General features: G+C 35.9%; 1 protein-coding gene across 7 annotated transcripts in view; it reads right to left on the bottom strand.

Moving 5' to 3' along the window:
- The window catches only part of PDS5B (PDS5 cohesin associated factor B), a 210,141-nt gene that overhangs the window by 92,417 nt on the left and 91,087 nt on the right, over positions 1-26,637 (bottom strand). For all 7 annotated transcript variants that reach the window (XM_047755637.1, XM_047755641.1, XM_047755642.1 and 4 more), the window contains exons 8-13: positions 21,262-21,402; positions 18,549-18,664; positions 15,050-15,144; positions 8,780-8,925; positions 6,021-6,172; positions 4,731-4,844 (exon numbers count right to left, since the gene is read on the bottom strand). In XM_047755637.1, the coding sequence (XP_047611593.1) occupies positions 4,731-4,844; positions 6,021-6,172; positions 8,780-8,925; positions 15,050-15,144; positions 18,549-18,664; positions 21,262-21,402 (764 nt within the window). The remainder of the gene's footprint in view (positions 1-4,730; positions 4,845-6,020; positions 6,173-8,779; positions 8,926-15,049; positions 15,145-18,548; positions 18,665-21,261; positions 21,403-26,637) is intronic.

Here is a 26,637-nt window from a genome sequence, read left to right as displayed (position 1 = left end):
TTTACCAACATACCACAAGTATGTACCAATTCAAAAAAATTTTTTTGACTATCATCAGGCTGCAGTCGGAAACCTGTGAAAATGTTGAAAAGAAATCTCTCCTCCAGCCCTCTGCTCCCAACTGGCAAATTACCCATCAGACTCAGTAGTACAGAACTGTCTAGATGAGAGCCTGCACTATATAAAACAGATGATCAAAACCAGGACACCGGATACTACGGCTTACTCTTGTTGCTAGTAGTTGTTCTGAGGAACTTGGAGGAGGTGGAAATAGACACCACAGTCAGAAAGTATTCAAGTCTGCCTCTTTTCTCTCTTTCAATAATCAAGACATCTAGTTAACTTATGGACTTATCCAAAAGCTGGTGCACCTCAAAAAATCTAAAATACAGAAAGCATTTTGTCTTATCGGAAAGAATACGGTCATAGAATAAAATATATGGCTTTTAATAAGTAAGCAAAAATCCTTATCAAACAAGTTCTTACCAGGAACCCACCTGCCAAGCAGCTATTTTAAAATACCTTTCAAACTAATTAGAGGTCACAAATTCTTTCTAGGTTAGAATGGGAACGTAAATGAATAAACTAGGACAGGTGTTGTAATATAACATAGGACTGTGGTGAAATTAGAAACATTAAAGAAAACTTCAATATTATTGGTATTCAAGAAAATGAAAATGAGACAAAGATTCACAAAAAATGAGATGCCAGATAATGTTTAGGAGGATATAGAATCTTACAAACCACTGTAGAGCATAAATTAATATAATCATATTGGGAAATAACATGACTAGTTTATAATACCAAAAATATGCATGCTCAGCACCTCCACTTGTAGCTGCATATTAGTGAACCGAAACACTGGCTGCCCATTAGAATCTCCAGAAATGCTTTCTAAAAAGCCCAATGCTCATACTACATTACAAAGTGAAAGTGAGATTCATGCGTCAGTACTGTTTAAACATCGCCAAGGGATTCTAATATGCAGCCAAATTTGTGAACCATTCATAATCATATCTTAGAGAAACTCCTGCTTGTGCATACTAAATTGAAAAATGTTCACAGTAGCACTGTTCGTATTATTTAAAAAATGGAAACAACACAAATGTCCATTCAGATTTCCCAGGTCAAGATGGTGGAGTAAAATTGCGGCATAATGACAACATAATTCAATACCACAGTAAAAGTGAATGACCCACAAGCTATAAATACAGCATGGATAAAGGTTAGAAACATAATAGAATGGCATGAAAAAAGTCACAGAAGACTATACACAATTATTCTATTTTCATGAAGTTCAAAAACAAGCAAAAACAAATAATACATTATTAAGGGATACATACATATATACATACATATGATAAAACTGTTTTTTAAAAGGAAATGAGAAACACAAAATTACGGCTAGTCAATTCCTTCATGAGAAAGATAGCAAGATGAAAGCGAAAAGTGTTCACAAGCTGTGTGGTGGATTCAGAGATATTTTTATTTTATTATTATGCTTCAGAACTTGTAACTGAATAAATAATCATAGGTAAATGTAAAGTTAAAGAAATAAAATGTGAAGAAGCACTAGATGTATATAGTTAATTCCAAAAAAATAATAATTTTAAAACAAAAAATCCTTTAAAAATATATCTTAATCACATTAAGATAACTTAAAACAGGTTATTCATTCACTCACCATTTTTGTAGAATCAATTGATCCAGTGTGGAATTTTAACTTTTCTAGGGATTATTTCTCAGTCTATATCCTATTTATCATATTTACTTTTTAATTCAAACAAATGGACTTTGTCATTTAAGTGATGAATGATATCTGATAATAGTCTTAAAACTGCTTTTTATGTTTCATGTATTTTATTTACAATTATCTTTTTATTTTCTTTTCCACTTCTGTTATTAAGGTTTTTATTACTTGTTTGCTCCTATGGGTTTGGAAGCTATACATTCAAATTAATTATTTTAGGGGTGATTCATATTTGTAACAGGCACACTTGAGTCATGGTCTGATTTAATCAATGTCTGTCCTCACCCTTATATGACAAAAGAAACTTAGGAAGTTCCTGTTGTGGCTCAGCGGGTTAAGAACCCAACAGAGTGTCCCTAAAGATGCGGGTTCGATCCCTGGCCTTGCTCAGTGGGTTAAGGATCGGGCGTTTCTCAAGCTGTGGCATAGGTCACAGATGGAGCTCAGAGCTGGCATTGCTGTAACTGTGGTATAGGCCAGTGGGTGCAGCTCCTATTTGAGCCCTAGTCTGGGAACTTCCATGTGCCACAGGTGTGGCCTTTAACAACAACAAAAAAGAACTTTAGGGAGTTCCCATTGTGGCACAGTGGTTAAATAATCCAACTAGGAACCATGAGGTTGCGGGTTCGATCCCTGGCCTTGCTCAGTGGGTTAATGATCCGGCGCTGCCATGAGCTGCCAGAGGAGGCTGCAGCTCCGATTCAACCCCTAGCCTGGGAACTCCATATGCCATGGGAACGGCCCTAGAAAAGGCAAAAAGGCAAAAAGACAGACAAAAAAAAAAAAAACAACCTTAGAACTGTTCACCTGCCATCTCATGTTACCTGATGGGGACCCCAAAGCAGGAAGCTGGGTAGCCCAAGGACTTTCAAGAGCGCTCACATACTGCTACAGTGATGTTGCTGGCTCGATAGCACCCTAGATGCTAAATGACTTAATCCAGATGCCCACTTCTTGTAAAGAAAACTCTATCCTATTTCTTCCTTCTGGATTCAATTTTCTTCTCCATTCTTTAGTACTTTTTTCAAATAGAATCTATAAATGGTAAACTCTCATTTTTTTGCTTGAAAGTGTCTTTAATTCATTTTTACTCCTAAATGACAACTGAAGTACGTCAAAGAATATAGGCTAGCAGTGATTTCTAACAGGTTATTGTGAATGGAGTATATACATATCTCATCCATTCTAAGAGGCCAGCAATTGCACCATGAAGGATGCATTCCAATTCCACGTAACTTTTCCATATGAAACTTTTATGTTTTACAATCAATTAAATATAGTTGTAACATATTTTACTATATGCAGTGGGAAAAGAAGGAGCTTTGGAACCAGGTAGAACTGAGTTCAAATTCTGGCTCTGGGAGTTCCTGTCGTGGTGCAACGAAAGCAAATCCGACTAGGAACCATGACGTTGTGGGTTCAATCCCTGGCCTTGCTCAGTAGGTTAAGGATCTGGCGTTGCTGTGAGCTGTGGTATAGGATGCAGACACGGCTCCAATCTGGCTTTGATGGGGCTGTGGCATAGGCCAACAGCCATAGCTCCAATCAGACCTCTGGCCTGGGAACCTCCATATGCTATGGGTGCAGCCCTAAAAAGACAGAAAGACAAAAAAAAAAAAATTCTGGCTGTTTCTATTATCTGTATAATTTTGTGCAAATTAATTGATCTCCATGATATTCAGTTCATCATTTGCAAAATAGAAAAAATATCACTTATACTAGGAGTTGCAAAGTTTTTTCCATAAAAGGCGAGATATAAATATTATAAGATTTGTGAGTCATAAGGTCGCTATTGAAACTACTCAACCCCGCCACTGCAGCACAAAAGCAGCCACAGATAACAAACATTCCTGTGCCTGGAGTACAGCAGATATCAAGAAATGTACATTTCTCCCCCTATAACATTTTCCTCAACATGTCTATGAATGATATAAATGGCACATAAAATAATTTCCATGGGGGGGAGTGAAGTCCCATTAAGCTGTGGTAGGAATGAAAACTAAATACAGCTCCTTAGACTTCCAATTTCTGAATATTTAATACCCATTAGCTGTGGTGACATTTACTGAAATACGAAGGATCTTTTGTTGCTTTCTGAAACCTTGAGCACACCACTCTCCAAACCTCAATCTCCGCAATCCCAGTACAATTTAATTAGCAATGTCCCTTCCATATTCAAAATGCCAATTCCCCAGGAAGGCTTTCAAAAGCGTTTTTTAATAAAAACATGGTCATAAAGATATACTTGCACTTACCTTTACGACCATGTTTTTATTCAAAAAATACTTTTTTTTTTTTTTTTGGTCTTTTTGCCATTTCTTGGGCCGCTCCTGCGGCATATGGAATTTCCCAGGCTAGGGGTCTAATCGGAGCTATAGCCAACAGCCTATGCCAGTGCCACAGCAACGTGGGATCCAAGCCTACACTACACTACAGCTCACGGCAACGCCGGATCCTTTAACCCACTGAGCAAGGCCAGGGACCGAACCCGCAACCTCATGGTTCCTAGTTGGATTCGTTAACCACTGCTCCACGATGGGAACTCCATCAAAAAATACTTTTGAAAATATGTATCCTACTGCCTAAACAACGCCATAATTCAGATCAGTATATCAGGTGAAGATAACCAACTACTATTTTCACAATATGGACTATTCTACTACTTCCAGGAATACAAACAAAAACAAAAAGTACATCAATATTTCTTGAGACAACAACATGAAAATGTGTAGACAGAAAAACTAAGTCCTAAAAAGATTCCATGTCGATCAGTTGTTTTTTAGTTACTTACAAAAATTCTGTTAATTTCATGTTAATAGCAGTACTTTCTGAAAAAAAATCCAGGCATTTTATTGAGTCTGACCATTGAAATAATGTCTGCATTACACAAATTGTTGGCATTTAAAAATACAATTTTTTTCCATAAAATCCAATATATTGCAAAAGATGGAAAAAACAGAGTTTGACATGTGAAACATACTTCACAGCATTTAAATCCAGTGTGGCATACAAATAATACAGGCATTTCATCCGTTCTGTAGTTTCCAAATTGTGGGGAACCATATATTGAGCAAATATCCGTTCAACAAGTAATCTACAAAAGAACAGAGAGAAAGTACTGCATTAATTTCTTTAAACGTATGTATTAAACCTGTACATAAAATCCAAAAACATGTAAAGAACACATATAAGAGTGCTTCTTCTTTCTGAGTGGAGATGAGATTTCCAAATCAGATCTCTTTCCACAAGAAGACAGACACACACAGAAACACAGACACAGACAAACACACACAAAGGTTTAGCTGAATGTACTGGCAACATTCCTACACCCAGCTAAGAGAACTACTTCTCCATGACCTTCAGCAAGTTATATACCACGGACTTAGCTTCCTTGGCTGAATAATAAAGGATTACCTCAACCTTTCAAGTGACAAATTCTCACCACCTATGTTAAAACTATAAAGAAATGTTTAAGATTCTTCGAGTTTTCACAGTGGTCATCAAGAAAAAAGACGTGGTTTAAAGTACCAAAAAACATTTAAAAGGTGGGGGGGGGGGGGCTATCAAATCAAAATGCACTGATGCCACACAAAAAGTTTTAAAATGTCAAATAAAAATAATCACTATCAAGTTTCTTAGATATCAACCTAAGATAAAACTCAGTTTCTAGATTCTGTTAACTCTTAAAAATTTTAAGATGTCCTGTTGGTTCTTAATTTTCTTGTTCAGACCTACTATAGGCAAGATCATTTGGACCTCACTAAAAATTCACCAACTCAATTTAGCTTGCAAGCAAGATTTACAGGTCTATGAACTACTAAATAGTTAGGTTCCATACTTCATGTAAATTTATAAACTATATTTTTAACCTTGAGTAGGAATTGTTTTAATTTAAAATGTCTAAATCCAAATGGTATATATTCACTTGAATTTTATTCAAAAGATTTTATTTGAAAAAATGCATTATACATTTACTTATGAAACAAAATTAAAATCATAATTACATACATTCCTACTTTGAAATATTACTGTTAAAACATAGTATATGAAAATGACCATAAAAGCTATACTCATCCCTAAAGTCAAATGTATTTTACTACTTCATTTATGGCTTTGTAACTAGTAACTCACTAACATTAACTTGTAATAAAAACTGAGGAGGAGTAAGTTTAAAATTATGAAGAAAATAGTTTGCCTAAAACAAAAGCTCAACAATAGTTATATAATACTAAAAGCACCAAACATTTTACATATAGTGTCCTTAACTTACCTATCATCAATACTATTTTGATAATATATATGTAGCAATTTGTCTTTGATCCATGAAATCTGTTTGGCAGCATCCTTCCCAGCTGCTGATTGTAAAGCATATTTCTTATAAATCTGAGCAAGTCCCATCATGGCTTCTTTGCGTACTCTCCACTTAAAATTTAAAAAAAATTATAATTTAAAAATGTCTCAATTATATTAATTTAGTTAAGTCTATAGTTTCCCAGCTTTTTATTTGCTTAAAACAATATATTTTCATCAGACTTCAGTTACTGAGTATCAATTTATGACTGTATTAAAAATTCAACTATCATTTTAATATATCTACTATGTCAAGCACAGATATCTATTAACAAGTATAAAAAATTTTAATGCTTTTGTGCTTAAACCCATTACCTACCCCTGAAAAAGTCAATCATAATCTATATAATGTCACTTGGAATTAGTGAGGGAAATCCATGCTACCAAATTTTAAAAGGCAAACACAGTTAACTGATAAACTTTAAGTGCTAACTGGATAAAATGAGATTTTTTTCCCAAATTATTCTATATATTAAGCATATGTGTATTAAAGGTATACATAATATGGCTTTATCAGATATTTAAGGGAAAGACACAATAGTGGTTCATTTTGTATATCTGGGAATAAAATTCAAGAATAAGAGAAATGTATTCAAGTTTTTTTTTTAAATAAATACGTATCTGCTATTGTACATCCAACATTACTTATCTTGCTATGAGTTTATTCTTCAATTTTACATAAACATAGCACTATAATCAGTAGAATGTTAATATTTAGAACTTCATTAATCTACAAAGATTATTCATTTTTCCTTTGCAGTAAATCACTCACAGCAACATTTTTCTCTAGATTTTTCTTTCAATTACAGTAAAGAATAATCTTTATTTCATCCATCCACTACATACATATTAAAATAAAAGACTTCAAGAGCTTTACTCATAAAGTAAGAATTCAATTTGTTTGTAAAAACTTTAATTCTCTATTTTATCTCTAATTCCCCAAACTGCTATTCTAGGGAGAATTTACAGATAGAGTATATCCCAAAACTACCAAAGACAGAAATATATTCAATTATTTTTTGGTACTCAATATTTATTTATTTAGTTATTTTTGTGACTTTTTGTCCTTTTTTAGGGCCGCACCTGCGGCATATGGAGGTTCCCAGGCTAGGGGTCTAATCGGAGCTGTTGCTGCCGGCCTACACCGGAGCCACAGCAACGCCAGATCCGAGCCATGTCTGTGACCTACACCACAGCTCACGGCAATGCCGGATCCTTAACCCACTGATCGAGGCAAGGGATCGAACCCGCAACCTCATGGTTCCTAGTCGGATTCGTTTCCGCTGCACCACGACGGGAACTCCACGGTACTCAATATTTATATGAATGAACCAGAGTCCTATGATGAACACAACATGATAATCACAAACATACATGAATTATGATCCAAATAATACACAAATACTTAGCTCCAATTCTAAATGTAACCATGAAAAAGATTACTTAAACACTTAGAAGGCTGTTATCCTACCACAATGCAAATCTCCTTTTCCTTCTTTATAGCTTTTGGCCTTTTCATTGTTTAATATACCCTAATGGAATACTCAATAGAGACAGGTGGAAATTTATCAATTAAAGTAAGTTGCTCTGAATACCTATAGATTTGGTGGGAAAACTGTGTAAGTCCTGTTCATCTATTCTTCACCCATAACCAGCAGTATCAGAGAGAGAATTAAATGATGGCAACAGGGCAACTGACCTTAAAAGTGATTGTCAAAATGTTGTAAAATATTTACCTAGTTAAATCTATTCAAAGTGACCCACAGGCCTCCCCCTTTCTTTGCTAATTAACCTCTAAATCCATCAAAGATTTTCATCCTTTACCAAAATTTCTGTTAACTCTCAAGTCTATAAAACCCATGCCATGAGAAGAAAGACAATGGGGAGGAGGGGAGTATGAACAGTCCCTGAACATGTACTCAGTGCCTAATACAATCCAGGCAACATGGAATACGAACATAACAAGATGCAGACCCCTCTTCAGAAGTTATGGACTAATGAGAGGAGCTACTGTGTGCTCAAGAGGGAAGGTCTGGGGTCACAGAAGACTAGAAGCATGCTGGGGTTGGCCTTGCCAAGTTGACAGCATCTTTTATTTTCTACTCCATAGGAGTGATAATACAATCAGTTAAAGGTCAATCAACTGATTGATACCCGTATGAAAGAAGAAAAAGAGAAAAGAGATGTTGCATCAGAGGCCTTTACAAAAGTCACATTAAAATTAGTGTAGTAATCAATAAGCAATGAGATCCTGCTGTACAGCACTGGGAACTACATTCAGTCACTTATGATGGAGCATGAGAATGTGAGAAAAAAGAATGTATATATGTATGTGTGACTGGGTCAGCTTGCTGCACAGAAGAAAGTTGATGGAACACTGTAAACCAGCTATAATGGAAAAAAATATCATCATAAAAAATAAACAAAATATATTACAAACCTCAAAAAAAATTAGTGTACTGACAATAGAGCTTATGGTGAGAATGAAAACAAAGAAAAATTAATAAAATCTAATTCAACAAAGAGTAAAACCTTCTCAAAAACATTATTTTAAATATTAAAATGCCTCCACCCCAAAAAGGGCTAATTACATTTAAATTTCAATATTTCCAAAAGAAATACTATTAAACTTCAAGTATTCAAAATGCAAACCTACTATTAATTATTATCCCTACTTACCCGTTTGTCTAATGTTCTCTCTCTCACAAAATTAAGTAAGTGGTCATTGACCAGAAGAATATCCTTTTTAGCTGCTGTAACTATAGACACAATAACATCATGTCTAATAGCTTCCTCAGGGTCATGTGACCTCACTTTAAGATACTCTGAAAGATAAATTTTTATTTGATTAAAATGAAGCTTTGACAATTAAAATGTTTTTAAAAACTGTATAAGACCTCTGAAAGTAAGCTACAATGCAACCTAAGTAGAAGGTTCAATGTTTCAAAAACATTAGGAGCAGAGATGGGAGAAAGGGAGAAAGAGAAGGAAGAAGGAAGGTCAGTCCTTCGGTCAAAATATAGGAGTTTAGGAGTTCCCTTGTGGTGAACAGGATCGAAACAGGATCGGCAGCATCTTGGGAGTGCTGGGATACAGGTTCACCTACTCCAGTGCAATGGCTTAAAAGGATCTCACATTGCTGCAGCTGTGGCTTACGTCACGACTGTGGCTTGGATCTGATCCTTGGCTCAGGAACTCCATATGCCATGGGGTGCCCCCCCAATTTTTTTTAAATTTAAAAATTAAGTTAATATTTTAAAAAAGAAGAATATCAATGATAAATATTTCACTTTTTGTTTGTTCGTTTGTTTGAATGCTTAAAATACACAAGCCAAGCAATTCTACCAGAAAAAGGCTAGAGAATTCAAGTTTCTATCCCTTAACTAGGAAACCCTTAGTAAGATTATGGCAGCCAAGAAATAGGGTTGCAGAAGAGACCAGAGGCAATTCCATTTAACTGAACTAAACAAGGCCAAAGGGTAGAAAAAAGAAATGAAACATTTAGCAATTATGAGTGGCTGTAGGAGAAAAAGTCAAAAACATGAGAGTTCAGATCTGGCACTAAGAAAAACTGAAAGAAAAAAGCAACAATCCTCAGTAATGAAATGTTAGGTTTAAAAAAGAGGTATGAGACCATAAATTATTATTCAACTTCTTAATTATAAGACCGGTAACACAAAATTTCATTGCTTGGATCCAGAGTAACATATAGAGCCATGCCTACAAACACAAACAGTGCTTACGATTGTGAGTGGATTTACTTCCCAATAAATCAACAGTAACAAATACCGTAAAAGCTAGTAAAACCAACACCCAGGTCTTAAGTCCCTCTACCTTGAGCATTCTCTACTAACAGGAACAATTTCAAAAAATGAGAAAGACAACATGTTACCAAAAAACTTCTGAAGAAATGGAAATATTATTTTACCTATCTCAGTAAAGAAAATTATTTTTAGCACTGATTCCAAATGCACCATGTTAAATATATCTCAAATTCACTCCCCAGAATTCTTGTCATGGCTCAGTGATAACAAACCCGATCAGTATTCACGAGGATGCGAGTTCAATCCCTGGCCTTCCTCAGTGAGTTCAGGATCTGATGTTGCTGTGAGCTGTGGTGTACGTCACAGACATGGCTTGGATCCCAAGTTGCTATGGCTGTGGTGTAGGCCCGCAGCTGCAGTTCTAATTTGATCCCTAGCCTGGGAACTTCCAAACGCCACAAGTGTGGCCCTAAAAATTTAAAAAAAATTTAAAAAATTTTTTAAATTCACTTCCCCATCAAGTTAAAGACAGGCATTTTATCTTTCACTATATGTGTTTCAAATGTAGTATGTATTATTTCAGGTGCCACTAAGAAAGGAAAAACGGGAGTTCCCCTCCTGGCACTTTGGAAACAATCCAACTAGGAACCATGAGGTTGTGATTCGATCCCTGGCCTTGCTCAGCAGGTTAAGGATCCAGCATTGCCATGAGCTGTGGTGTAGGTTGCAGACACAACTCAGATCTGGCATTGCTATGGCTGTGCTGTAGGCCGGCAGCTGTAGCTCCCATTAGACTCTTAGCCTGGGAACTTCCATAAGCCATGACTGCAGCCCTAGAAAGCAAAAAAAAAAAAAGGGGGGGGGGGGGGGACTAATGACACACTAACAATTTTCAGATGCATCCCCATTTCAATAAACCAAATCATATTTAACAGGGTATACATAGTACTTATAGATATTTAACTGTGTAGAAGAGAAAACAGGACAAAGAAGGATCCTCAAAAGTTAGCAGGACAGAGCATCTAACAATAGTCTTCACAATATGGCTAGGTCCCTCAAAACTTGGCTGAAGGCACAGAATGAATCCTACAAACACACAGTAAAGAAGAGAAAAGTGTGTGCATAACATACTTAGCTCACTCCTGAAATCCTAAGAATATGTTTTTTAAAGGGGACAGTTAACAAGAAAAGAGATCATAGCAAAAGAGATTCCTCAACAACATTTTGGCAGACGGACGACTGGTAAATGCCAGAGGACAAAGAAAAAGGATGAAATCCAAAAAGGGAAGAAAATCATAAACAAGCTAATTTCCACAGCAGATCCCTAAAATTCAAGGAACCGAACAATGAGAAAAGCAGAAATGAAGACTGCAGCTAAACATGAGAAGTAGTTAAAAATCTGCATAAAGAGTTACAACTCTGGATTTTTCCTTTGCGTGCGTGTGTGTGTGTGAGTGTGTGTGGCTTTTTAGGGCTGCATCTGCTGCATACGGAAGTTCCCAGGCTGGGGTTGAACTGGAGCTGCAGCTGCTGCCAGCCTATACCCCAGCCACAACAACACCAAACCTGAGCCACATCTGCACCCTAAGCTGTAGCTTGCAACAACACTGGATCCTTAAACCACTGAGCGAGGGTTATCAAATCCACATCCTGACGGATACTAATTGGATTCTTAACCCATTAAGCCACAACAGGAACTCCCAAGATTTTTCAAACATTTTAGCCAACTCTAAAAATTAAAATGTTCCAGGAGGCTAAGGACTAGAAAACATAAAACATGATAAAGTTTTCATAAAAAGTGAAATTATACACTATTCTCTGGTAAAGCAAAACATTCAAAACACAGTAAGGACAAAAACATTATTGATGAAATTATTCACATCTAAAATACATTTTATTTTTTTTAAATGTGGGTGTTTATTTTATTTTTTTTTTGTCTTTTTGCTATTTCTTTGGGCTGCTCCCACGGCATATGGAGGTTCCCAGGCTAGGGGTCGAATCGGAGCTGTAGCCACCGGCCTACGCCAGAGCCACAGCAACGCAGGATCAGAGTCGCGTCTGCAACCTACACCACAGCTCACGGCAACGCCGGATCGTCAACCCACTGAGCAAGGGCAGGGACCGAACCTGCAACCTCATGATTCCCAGTCAGATTCATTAACCACTGCGCCACGATGGGAACTCCTAAAATACATTTTAGATAGGTATAAAGAAATGAAAATATCTATTATTTAGCCAATAGGAAAGAACACATTAAAATTCTGACTATGGAAAAAATACTTTAAAAAGATATAAGATATGTAAAGTACTACAAATCAACAAGAAAAAAGACAACCAAGCCAATTAAAAAAGGATGGGTTTAAAATTTAAAGACATGTCAGGAGTTCCTGTTGCGGCACAGCAGAAACAAATCTGACTAGGAACCATGAGGTTGTGGGTTTGATCCTCAATGGGTTAAGGATCCGGTGTGCCTGTGAGCTGTGGTGCATGTCACAGACATGGCACAGATCTGCCATTGCTGTGGCTGTGGTGTAGGCTGGCAGCTATAACTCCAATTTGACCCTTAGCCTGGGAACTTCCATATGCCGCGGATGCAGCCCCCCCCCCAAAAAAAGGCAAAAAAAATTTTTTTAAATAAAGAATAAAATTTAAAGATATGTCATAAAAGAAAATACATATCCACAATACTGTAAATCAACTATAACTTAAAAAAAGAAAATATGTATCAATATGCACATAAAAAGATGCTCAATATCATTAGTCATCAGGAGAATGCAAATTAAAATCACCATAAAACACCAAAATCTATGAGAATGGCTAAAATAAAAAAAAATAAAAATAAAAATGACAATACATAATGTTGGCAAGGACATTTCTGGTGCACGTGGGAACAGTACAATCACTATAGAGAACCTGGTCATTTCTTGAAAAGGTAAGCATATATTTCCCTAAGACGAGCAATTTCACTTTTAACAAGTTCCAAAATGAAATAAAGTCATAAACCCACAGAAATACTTCTATAAAAATACTCACAGTAATCTTAATCCTAATAGCCCCAGCCCAAAATCAACCCAGATATCCACCTACCCGAAGCATAAGGAAGTTCCCAGGCTAGGGGTCATATCTGAGCTGTAGCTGCTGGCCTGAGCCAAAAGCCACAGCAATGCAGGATCCTAGCTGCATCTGTGACCTATGCCACACTCACGGCAACACCGGATCCTTACCCACAGAGTGAGACTAGGGATGGAACCTACATCCTCATGGATACTAGTCAGGTTCATTACTGCTGAGCCACAACGGGAACTCCCTAGTCCTTCACTCTCATTAAAAGCAGACACTCTTATTTAAATTGCCAAACACTTGAGGAAAGCCTCTTACAGGGAAAACAGAGACAAAAGCAAATAAAAAGTGGGAAAAACAAGTTAGGCAGAACAGATATTTCTAGGAATAAGAAAACTTCTCCAAAATACTACAATTAATATTCTCAGAGAATGGTATATCCATAACACAAGAAAAGGATGCTACAGAGTGAGAGGAATATCCAGGGGAAAAGCGAAGGAGGAAGAGAAAAGGAAGAAACAGACACAGACACATGCTTATGCTCATGCAGAAGGAGGGAGAAAAAAAGGAAAGAAGAGAGGGAAGGCAAAAGAGAGAGGAAGAATGAATTGTCTTAACATCAATGCTATAGAGCAAACGTTCACACAGAGCAAGCAGTCCAAGTTCAGATATGAGTAGTAGACAGAAGGTTCCAATCAGGATATCTTCCCAAAAAATAGTTTAACATGTACACAAGTTGGTTAAGTTAAAAAAGGAGTAAATAATTAAATAATAACAAACAATAGCATGAAAAATGAGGGGAGAGTGCTCAGAGTTAACATTTTCAAGAGTCCTTGATTGCTCAGAAAGAAGCTAGTGTTCTTATTAACTTTAGACATATTAATCAATTATGCAGTGAAGCATGAAAGAAAATGTAAAATTCCTAGCCTATGAGGATAAAAAAGGAAAAATGGGAAGAAAATTAATCAACTGAGCAGAAAAGAGAGGAAAACAGAAACAAAAGAAACAAAGAAGAGGCATGGAAAATAGAAAACACAAAATAAGGGGGTTCCCATTGTGGCTCAGCGGAAATGAATCTGACTAGTATTCATGAGGACACAGGTGTGATCCCGGACCTCACCTGTGGGTTAAAGGCCAGCGTTACCACTACCGCTACAGTGTGCTGTAGTGTAGGTCACAGACGCGGCTCGGATCCAGCACGGCTCTGGCTGTGGTATGGGCTGACAGCTACAGCTCCGATTTGACCCCTGGCCTGGGAACTTCCATGTGCAGTGGATGTGGGCCTAAAAAACCAATTAAAAAAAAAAAAAAAAAGACAAACACAAAATAAGATAGCAGTAAAAACTCAACTACATCAAATTTTATCATCTCAATAAAATTTTGAAATCACATAGCAACACTATATACATGAACAGATATACATGTGGCATAGATAGAAAAACATGAATAGGATTCAGTTCAAATTCAACAGAGAGGATATCTTTGCAGAAGCAGAAGTTTGTGAACAGCATTCAACTATAACATTCCTTTTTTTAAAAAGTCTCCTAAGCTATTATAGCAAAATGCCAACATTTCTGAGGAAGACAGTGGCTGTTAGATTCATCTGTATTTTCTGAACTATTTCATAACTGTAACACATTTAACAGAACAGCAACAGTCAAGATACGATATTAATTACTATAAAAATGCAAAGTTCTGAAATATGTTATAAATATATAGATTTCAGAAAAGTTACCTCCATTAAGTATGGTTAAATTAGTCTATAAAATAATGACTCCCACCTAAGTTCTCAAAATACTAAAGACCATTAAAGTCTCATAATCTATTCAAAGTCAAGACCTGTTCAAATCCAAATGTCAGAAATATTTTTGGAATTGTTCTTAAATTTAGAAACCAATATTGTCTCTGATGACACTACTTTTTATACAGGTGCTTCTAGCCTATGGAGGCACCAGGAAGAAAAAATTCTAGCTTCAGACAGTAACTTCCACAATGACAGACTGAAAGAAGATTTCATACATCATCATCACAAACAACAACAACAAAAGGTTTTCCCCCTATATATGCAACTGACTTCTTCACCAGCAAGCATTTAGGAATATTTACCCTTATAGGTATACAGTACCTGTTAAGTCCTTTGCTAAATCAGGATGGTTCATGAGACAATGGCTAGCAAATTTCACACATTCCAGGCGGATTGGAACATGGATATCATTAAACCTGATAAAACAGAAAGGCAGAGTAATCTTTAAAATAAGAGAAACAGGTATGTGTTTAATCTGCCCTCAATTTATATTTATTTCTCTAATTAAAAGAGAAAAAAATTTATGCAGGGTAATTCAAAGCAGAGCCAGAATATTTTAACAAAGCTTTTGATATACTGTATATGTAATGAAAGCTTTGGAACCTCTGTATTAAACCAGGAGGATTTCCTGTGAGAATTATGTACTTTTAAGGTGTATGTTTAAAGAATATTCATTTTGGCTCAAATGCAAGAAATGGAATGACAAAATTTTTCCTTATGAATATTAAATATTATACTTTCAAATATGACTGTTTATGCAAGTATATGTATATACACAGTTCACACACACATTATCTATTCCCATGCTGAAACAAAAACTTTTCCTCAAGTCATTCTTTCTTAAATATAAGATATTCACAAATGTTTGGTAGACTTTGCACCAACCCTGTGTTATTTTAAATGACACTAAAAGTGTGCCCAAATTACTCCTATCAAGTGAACCACCGTATTTCCACTAATACCAAAGCAAATTTTTACATGGAAATATAAATATCTTAGTATGTAATGCTACAAAGTTTAAATTGTTCAATGCATTTAAGTACTTTCTTTCTACTCTTATATTTCCTTCTCTCTTTTTCTTGTCACTTACAATCTGGTGAAGCAACTGTTTTGTGTTTGTAGAGTTTTTCCAGTTTATAGACTGCTAACTGATGTCAATTAACATGTTCCTCTCTCTCAAATCCTGCAAACTATGACCACATTCAGGTTGATTTTTTTAGCAGGACTACTGACTACTTGGTTTTGACATTGTGTTCCTTCCTCAGGAAGCACAGGGTGTCTAGTTGTCTCTGCACCATAAAGTTTACAGTCCATACACATAAGTTCATTATGGACTAAAACAGTGATTTTTTTTGGTTTTTTAATCTTTAAGTAGCAACAAGAACCTTAAAAGTGATATAAGAATTTTCCATTCAACATTTTCATGTCTTAACTGTGAAACAACAAAAAGTTTCCAAATCTTGTATCATCCAATACCACATGAAAAAAATCTAGGAGTTGCGGCTCAGTAGTAATGAAGCCGACTAGCAGCCATGAGGATATGGATTCAATCTCTGGCCTTGCTCAGCGGGCTAAGGATGTGCTGCTGACACAAGCTGTGGTGCAGGTTGCAGACAAGGCTCAGATCCTGTGTTGCCGTGGCTGTGGCATAGGCCAGCAGCTGTAGCTCCAGTAAGACCCCTAGCCTGGGCACTTCCACATGCCTCATATTCAGCCCTAAAAAAAGCAAAAAAAGGAAAGAAACAAAATCTAACATCAAAACAAAAAAGAAGTCTTCTAAATGAGCAACAAATCACTAATAAAAGCTTATTATCAGGAAAAAATTGCTTTGAAGTACAATCAAAAAAAGTTATGGGAGTTCCCGTCATGGTGCATCAGAAATGAATCTGACTAGGAACCTTGAGGTTGTGGGTTCAACCCCTGGCCTCACTCAGTGGGTTAAGGATGCGGCATTGCCGTGAGCTGCGGTGTAGGTCACATACATGGCTCAGATCTGGCGTTGCTGTGGCTGTGGCGTTGGCCAGCAGCTGTAGCTCTCTGATTAGACCCCTAGCCTGGGAACCACCGTGTGCGGAGGGTAAGGCCCTAAAAAGCAAAAAAAATAAATAAATACACACACACACACACACACACACATTCACACATATATAAAATCTAGACTTTGGTCTCATGGTTTCCTGAGTGTTTTGAAAATACTCAATCACTGTATATTTTACCATTCTCAACTAAATGTGTACTTCATTAAAAAGCATCTTTAAAAATACTTTAGCTACTTAAAATTGGTAATAATATACAAGTTTTATGTCACTTATAATAAAAGGAAAAATAACAATGTAAGAGAAAGGTAACAAACTTTAATTAGGATTTTTCCTCCTATAATCCGAGGAAATAAAGTCTGGCTAATCTAAGCCCTGACTTAAATGTATTAAATATTTAAATATTAAATGTCTATATGTAAAATTGTATGTTTGTTTTAACACATTAAATACTTTAACTTTAGTTGTATAATTTAATTAAACATAAAATTTTTTGCCCTCTTGCCCTAAATCTTTCCACTGTATTTATGGGGAGAAAACAAAATCTAGAAAATCAAACTCAAAATGACAATGGGCTAATATTAGTTTAACACATTTTGTTAAATATTACTATTGAGACACATAAGCGATAATAAGAGTAAGAATTTAAGTCTTAACAAGCATTTATAAAGGTTTATGTTTTCACTTAAAAAATTAGGTAAAGAAAACCAGAGGAGATTAAATCTATTATAATCACTGATAGTTCTGATAATGAAATAGAAAAGTGGTGATAACAATGAAAATATTTCTTTTTTTTAGGACCATGCCTATGGCATATGGAGATTCCAGGCTATGGGTAGAATGGGAGCTGTAGCCCCTGGCCTACACCAAAGCAACCCTGGATCTGAGCCGAGTCTGCAACCTACACCACAGCTCACGGCAACACCAGATCCTTAACCCACTGAGCAAGGCCAGGGATAGAACCTGCGTCACCATGGATACCAGTCAGATTTGTTTCTGCTGAGCCATGACAGGAACTCCAAAATATTCCAATACAAAGCAAAGACATTAACAATCTTAAATCCTATTTATTTATGACCTATTTGCATTATTTACTATGAGCGTAATAACAAAAAGGGGTGGGGGAATCTATCCTCAGGGTCAAAGCAGGCTTCAGCCAGGGCACTTGGAAGTGGTTTTAAGATACTCAGGGTCAGATATCTTTAGAAATGTAATGAAATAAAATAAAATCTTCTCACAGAAAAAAATTATACAAACATACTCAAAATTCTGCAGCCAACTGCAAGGTGGTTTCTATATCATTAAAAGCATTATAAGAAACCCAGGTTATCATTTCCTCATTATGATGAGAAATGCAGAAAGGTCAGTAGGGGAATATACATGACCATTTATTCATGCTATGGATACCCTCATCCTTACATTATCTATAAATAATCTAATCAAATACAATTTTTTGTGGAGGGGCTATATCTCACAATGATGTATTTTCAGTTGGAATTAACCACTGCTATGTAATAATATGCTTTAATTTCATGATTATAATACCTTGTGAAATAAATATTAATAAATATTAAATGTATCTATCATCTTTTAAAAATTACTGAGGACAAAATAAAAAGGGGGATGCTAAAAACATGGCAAATCACCATCAGTATTCAAAAAATTTCAAAACATGAAAAACTCTTCATTTTTATGATTTCACAGAACAATCTTAAATGTGGATTTTGTTTAATAAGTAGATGTAAATACATATTACTTTTAAAAAGGACACCAAAACCATATACCTGCCCAAGTAACACTGCCAAAGTGGTTTGTTTTGAGAAGCCAGTTCTGAATCCTTTGCCCCAAACATTTTTGCCAGTAGTTTAACAACTTGAAGGCGTTCCTCATTATCATTGCTCTAAAATAAAACACAACCACAACTTTAAAACCAGAGGTACACCCAGAATAATCTTCCCATGATTTCCCTTAATCTCCAATTTCACAGAAGTTTCATCAACTTCAGCTGAAAAATCACAAAATGTTCCATATATTCTTCACAAAATTAAATGTCCTCTCAAATACTCTAACCATCTCAAATTACATTAAAGCAGTACCCCCCTTTGGAAAATTCATTCCAAAGTTTGATGTGATTAAGTTATTAGCCCCTCTTAAAATTGAGGCTTATTTCTATTCAAAGTCAAATTCAAAAACTAACTCACATCAAACCTATTTGGATCCTTAAAAAATTGCTTGTGGTTTTTAAGAACAGAAACTGATAGAGACCAGGCTTACAGTAAACAGGGAATTATGCATGATGGTATTGGTTAAGCCTTTGCAGAAATAAATATGCACTATATCTCCCTATAGGAAAGTTAGTTCATCTACACAGACCAGATTCATAATAGAGTTCAACAATGTGATCAAGTCTTGAACAAGTAAAAAGTAAAATTTCTGCTTTATATATACACTATGGGTAGTCTGGGGACAAGAACTCAAATTATATTATTGATTCTGGTACCTCCAACAAACAACACAGTATTTTAATTAATATGTCAGCCATAATAGGAACTTCAACATAAAATGTGACAGAGATTGTCAAAAAGCACCAATATTCTAGGTACTATGGACAGCACTGTACAGATTTTTTTTCTTTTTGGCCACACCTGCAGCGGGTGGAAGTTCCCAGGCCAAAGACCAAACCTGTGCTACAACAGTGACCCAAGCCATTGCAGTGACAATGCTGGATCCTTAGCTCACTGTGCCACAAGAGAACGCTCAGATTTCCTTTTAAATTCTTTTGAAGTTTTAAACCAGTGCCTCAGCCTAGCATTCAAAGCCCCCTACAGTATGATCTGACTCATCTCTATTATTTCTTTGATTATTCCTCAAAAAAAGTACTTTTCAACCCTGGCTGAACATTAGGATGACCTTTTATGTTTTAAAACAAACAAACAAAACAAAACCAAAAACTCATTCCTGGACTCTACTGCCAGAAATTCTGATCAAATGGTCTAGGACATCTGCTTGTTTATTAAGGCCCCACAAGTAAAGATTCTAATGTGCAACCAAGATTTAAACTTGCTTTATGGTATCATGCAACTGTAATTCTTTGTGTTCTACAAATTCACCCAGCACCTTCCTACTTCTTTATGCTTCTGCATGCTATTTCCTTGCTTCAGTCATATGCTGTCTGTATCCTTTATGATATTTATATTATCTAGCCTCTTATTAGCTATGGATTTTTCTCCCTCTTCCTCCCACAACAGATGTCAAATTTGCTGAAAGCAGGGATGATAATTCTTTATTTTTGTATTTCTTATAGTATTCAATATTTTAGAGATATTTAGAGATAATCAAACCAATAAATAAAAGTATGACTGCACCTTGCCTCATCAAAATTGCTAACTATCTGAAAGGGGGGGAGGGAGCAGAGCAAGGCCAGTCAATAAATGGCTCACTTGTGAAATACACCAAAAATATACTCCAGAATAAAAATGAGAATGATTATCTGCTGCATTCTGGGGGTATTTACACTGCCAACATAAACTGTTTAATCTTTTTTTTTTTTTGTCTTTTTGCCATTTCTTGGGCCACTCCCGCAGCGTATGGAGGTTCCCAGGCTAGGGGTCGAATCGGAGCTGTAGCCACTGGCCTACACCAGAGCCACAGCAACGAAGAATCCAAGCTGCGTCTGCAACCTACACCACAGCTCATGGCAATGCCAGATCCTTAACCCACTGAGCAAGGGCAGGGATCGAACCCGCACCCTCATGGTTCCTAGTTGGATTCGTTAACCACTGTACCATGACGGGAACCCCATAAACTGTTTATTCTTTAGTTTTCAGACATAAACCCAAAACTTTAGAAACAAGAAATTCAATACAGAAATAATTTGAAAACTTTTCTGGGTGCTACAGTGGGGTTCATCAAGAGAATTAATTATAACCAGCTTTATTTAACATGTATATAGTAATTTGAAAGAGAATATATTTACCAAAGCTACATACATGAAATTTAACATTATGGCATAATTTAATGTCAAGGAAATAAGGACATGTTACCAAAAGATTTCAGAAAATCATGTGAAAAGCCAAAGAGCTTTCAAGAAAGGATAGACAAATACAAGTTAGTATTTATAAAGGTAAAATAATTCACCCTATGTGGATAACAGACCCTAAACTACTTTTATGGCATAATCAAGGGGTCCTGGAACCAATGTACCTCTTAAAAACACAAGTCTGATATATAGCTATGACCTCAAAGGTCAGTCACGACCTAGAGTTTATCTGGAAAATATCAACCTGCTAATCATTAATTAAGCAGATTCTACCTGCTAGGCATCATGCCAGGCACCAGAGACACACAAATAGGCAAGGCACAAACATGTAAGTAAGTAACAGTAATATACCAGCACATCTGGAACATTCAATTTAAACCGCTATAAGTATTAAAAAGCTATAAATAATGCTACTTGCTAATCTGGTTGATAAAATCATATTATTTTAGAATAGTTACCTTCAATTTAAATTCAAGCTGGGGTAAAACTGAGAGCAGCAAATGACTATCAATATTATAGAGCTCCAAAATTAAGTCAAAGACATGCTCTGACAAATCGCTGATAGATGTTTTCCCAAGCATCAGAACCTGATTAAAAAACTTTTGAGAAAGAAAATTTATCATTAATAGAATAGAAACCACAGTAGATAAAAATTTTCTCAAATCTTTTTTTGGGGAGGTTTGTAATGATTTTTATTTTTTCCATTATAGCTGATTTACATTGTTCTGTCAATTTTCTATTGCACAGCAAGGTGACCCAGTCACACATACATGTATATATTCTTTTTTCTCACGTTATCATGCTCCATCACAAGTCACCAGACATAGTAGTTCCCAGTGCTATACAGCAAGATCCCATTGCTTATCTAAATTTTCTAAAATCTTATTATCCAATTCATTATCATTTTATACAAAGTCATAAGAGGTATATTAAAACATTTTTTAAACAGTCGGTAGGAAACCACTATAGGCTACATAAAAAAATAAAACATGGAATTCAGTTTGTATATGATAAAAGACAGGTACTTTGTACTGACTCGTCAATCAGCATATCAATAAACACCTTACTTACCAAATATACTTTATTCCCTATTTGGTGCTTACCATATTTTATCCTGTGTTAGAGTTATTTGTATACCCATCTTACTTCTCTACTAGATAAATTTCTTAAGGGCAAGAGGTCACATTCTATTCAGCCGACCAGTACAGGCAACACCACCACCCAAGTCAAAGCTTTGCACCTTCACAGCAGGAGGCAATTCCATTTTTAAAACATGTAATTTTACATTTACAACATAAAACAACATCTTTCATATTTTGTCTTTTATATTCTGATAAACAATGCACATATATGTATAAGGCTTATAGGCTTTTAATTATAATCTAATTAACAGCATACACAAAGAGAATCCAAATTTGAACTTTTTCTATAAGCAGCCAGCTCTTAACTAGTTTCCACATGCAGACCACTCATCACATCGCTACAAAAATGGTAAAGATACATGGCATAAAGATCAAGTTCCTTTCTATTTAAAGTCTTCCAAATATGGAAAAAAAATTAACCGAGAGCATATACCACATATTCTCAACAGTATCTTCTGTTTCCTTGAAGAAGGAGTTAAGGATTCTCCCCACTGCATAAGCTGTCCTGAACTCTTCTCTCTGTGACAGTTAACATATAACTTGGCTGAATGAGGTTTTCTATCCAGAAAGTACAAAGTCAAGGACTTTACACCTCAGTGTCTTCTCTGCTTACTTTTAGTTCTCGAATTGTTCTCTTTTTTTCCTTTTCCTTTCCTTCTTTTTATGGCCACACCTGAGGCATATGGAAGTTCCCAGGCTAGGAGTTGAATCGAAGCTGCAGCTGCCAGCCTACACCACAGCCAACACTGGATCCAAGCCACATCTGAGACCTACACTGGATCCTTAACCCAATGAGTGAGGCTGGGATAGAACTTGCATCCTCACAGACACCATGTTGGATTCTAAACCCACTGAGAACTGCTCTCGGGTTGTTCTTAGGTGAAGCTTTTTAGATCTATACATTTGTACCAAATACCTAGTCATGAAGGGGAGAAAAGAACAAATTTATTCTACTGTTCTTTATTGGTTTGAAAAATAACTTGTCCTCCTTCTTCTTCATTTTTGTGGGAAAAGAATTTCATGGTTATATTCATCAAAGGTTATATTCTCATTCAGGTTAAAAATAAAATGGCTTTGTTGTTTTCATTCATAAATTTTCTCCTGTTTAAAATCATATCTACCTTTCCTTAACGAAAAACAGTAATTCTTTCAAATTTGGCAACCTCAATGACCCAGCCATCCTCTTCTTCTACCTGTCTGGGAAAAACTCGTTTAAAAATGGAAAAAGGAGCTCCCGTAGTGGCTCAGTGGTTAATGAACCTGACTAGTATCCATGAGGACTCAGGTTCAATCCCACCTTGCTCAGTGGCTTAAGGATCTGGCGTTGCTGTGAGCTGTGGTGTAGGCTGCAGACGTGGCTCAGATCCCGTGTTGCTGTGGCTGTGGTGTAGGTGGGCAGCTGTAGCTCCAATCTGACCCTTAGCCTGGGATCTTCCATGTGCCATGGGTACAGCCCTATAAAAAAGACAGACAGACAGACCGGATGGAAGGAAGATAGGTAGGTAGGTAGGTAGGAAGGAAGGAAGGAAGGAAGGAAGGAAGGGAGGGAAGGAAACGAAAGGAAAGGAAAGGAAACGAAAGGAAATGAAAGGAGGGAGAGAGGGAGGGAAGGAAGAAGGAAGGAAGGAAGGAAGGAAGAACAAAAGGAGGAATGAACAAAAGAAAGAAAGAAAATGGAAGAAAAAAATCCCCTGGCTTAACTTCTTACAAATTCTGTCAAAAACATTTTTTTTGACACTTATAATCTCCATCTATCTCCAAGTCAGTCTTCTCCACTGTATAACAAGAGCCTAACACAGTGCCTGACAGAGGTATCCAATGTAGATTTAGTAAATGGATGAATAATATGTATGTAACAGGTACTATGATACAAGTATTAGTAAAACAACCTCCCTGAGGGCTTACGATTTAGTGGAGAAAGCAGATATAGAGTTGAATGAAGTATTTCCTTCCAGAAAACATTATCTTTCATTTACAAATGGGTAACTAATTTTCACATTACAAATTAAATAAAAACTGCCTCCTAATGAAAGGAGTAGGAGTAAGTTAAGCGTCAGTAAAAAATCCTACCATGGATTTAAAAGATCAATTTTAATTAAAAGTCTTTTCACACTAATTAATACATTCTCTACAATCATCCCAACCATCCACTCCAATAACTGAGGCAAAATGAAATTAAGCAATTTAAACCTGATAGATTTTTCAGTCCAACAAAATTCTGTGTCATCCTCTAAAACTTTTCATTAAAAAGATCTAATAAAAGAGTTCTCTGGCGGCCCAGTGGGTTAAGGATCCAGCTTTGTCACTGCTGTGGCTCTGGTTTGATCTCTGGCCTGGGAACTTACACATGCCCAGCAGATTCGGCCAAAAAAAAAATCTAGTACAAAATTGGAGTTCCCATTGTGGCTCAGCAGTAATGAACCCGACTAGTATTCATGAGGTTGCAGGTTTGATCCCTGGCCTCAGCCAGTGGGTTAAGGATTCAGCATTGACGTGAGCTGTGGTGTAGGCCTGCAGTTGCAGCTCCAATTCAACCCCTAACCTGGGAACTTTCATATGTCACAGGTGCAACCCGAAAAAGACCAAAAAAAAAGAGAAAGATCTAGTCAAAAATAGCACACCAAGAAGTAATCCATTCAGGAAATTTTTGAACTGTCACTATGTATTTTTTGTTTTTGATACTGAAGCACCTTTTTAAATATATATACCCTTTTTAGTTTCCTGAGTTGTCAAATTATAACAAACTTTATTTTTAAAAATAGTCTACAACACTACAGTGACTTCTTAAATTTTACATACATAAGAATCAGTACCTATATAGAACAAATTTGAATCTGTCTATAAATATTAGTGAAAAAAGATACAAGTAAGAGACAGAAGTAGGGTTACTATATCTTGATATCCTATATATTACCCTATATATTACATCATATATATATTTTCATACATATATATAAATACCTTGATATCTTACCTCTATTTTTGCTTGCTAATTCTCTACTAGAAGAATAAATAAATAATGGCTATTATATGCATAAGTCCAAAAAGGCTGAGAATGATTTTCAACTGTATTAAAATCCCACAAGACAATTAATCTCACCAGGGAGCATTCTACATGTAACTGTATAGGCTTGAGGTAGAAAAATAAGATGATTTATAAGGAAAGAAAGGGGAAAAAAACCCAGCAATTCTTAATGACTTCTTAGCTAACTCTCAAATAAGGCAAAGGACTGGAAAACAGGGAAAGATGAAAACATAATAACAAAGTAGTGGGAATAAATCATAACTGAAAGTGTGCTCAGATCATTCTACTAATCCAGTGCTTCCTGTACCCCCATCTCACCCCCAGCTTCTGAGATAAATATAAGAACAAAGTATGGAAGAGGTTGTCTATTTCTGTAGGCAAGAACAAGAACAGGAAATTAACATAAGGTGTAAGTGACAGAGAAATGTTTTTATTTTGACTTATCTAAGATTGTTAAAAATATTTCCTCTACCTTCTTTCAACTCTTATTACAAATACATTCAGACATACACAAATGTTGAGAGTATAGTCTAATGAACCTAATCACCCAGTTTCAATAAACACCATCATTCCATCTTAACCTTTTTTTCCTTTTATTTTCCAAATCCAAAAAACAAATCAACATAGTGTAGTGTTTTATTTTTATGCCAGAAAAAGGCATCCAAAAAAAGGTAAGTTTCCCCTAAAAACCATCTGGCTTGGCAATACCACTTTAAATAAATGACCACCAGGAGGAGCTCACCTAGTTTATATAATGGCCATGGAGAGAGTCATTCAGGGGCACTTGAAGCAAGGACAAGGGAAGGGGTATGTCATCACAGAATACTTAAATTACATTTAGTTCTACAAAGCTCAAGTGCCAGTAGTCAATAACAAAAGGACTCAATCCATTCATCTAACCAATTTATCCCAGCCAATACCCAAGACTCACAAAACTTGCAGAAATCAGTATTTGGAATTCCCTGGCAATCTGACTGGAGCTATTAAGACAGATTACTCAATTTGAATCTCCAAATTCTAAAAGTTCATGTGCTAAAACAATTTCTTTATAAATCAAATACATTTTTTCCAAATCATCAAGTGCTTAAAATTATTTAAGGCCATAAGCCAGAAACAAAAATCCAAGGTATTACTCCATAAAGTATGTTACTTTTCAAAGTACATCTTTTCATGATGTATTTTATATACTGACTTAAATTTTGTATACTTCAAGAAAAATTCTCCTTCAATATACTTCAGGAAATTAAACACAACAGTAATTATAAAAGGCTTTTGTTCTCTTTTTTCAGTAAGGCATTTATATCCTTTATGTCACTAGATGTGGGTAAAAGTAGAAAGCAGGTAGAAAGACAGACCTGCTACACAATTCCATAGGCCAACATTAAGATGGTGTTCTAGATTTTCTTTTATTCCCAATCAAATATTTATTTTCCCAATCCAGAAAATGTATCAACATAGTATACTGTTATTTTCTTATTTTTATGCCATGTAATACAACGTGAATGTTGCCATCTAGGGTAGTGCAACTCATAAGCTCCTATCAGTGAACCTAACAGGGAAAACACACCTATGAAAATAAATAGAAGATGGCTGATCATAAATAAGTAGATTTGAGATGATAATGAAAGAGCTCAATTCATTGCAATTCTTCCCCTTTCCTCAGAAGA

The sequence above is a fragment of the Phacochoerus africanus genome, chromosome 13, assembly GCF_016906955.1.
Source record: "Phacochoerus africanus isolate WHEZ1 chromosome 13, ROS_Pafr_v1, whole genome shotgun sequence".
NCBI lineage: Eukaryota > Metazoa > Chordata > Mammalia > Artiodactyla > Suidae > Phacochoerus > Phacochoerus africanus.
The sequence above is the reverse complement of the archived record's forward strand: the minus strand, read 5'-3'. Positions and strand labels throughout refer to the sequence as shown.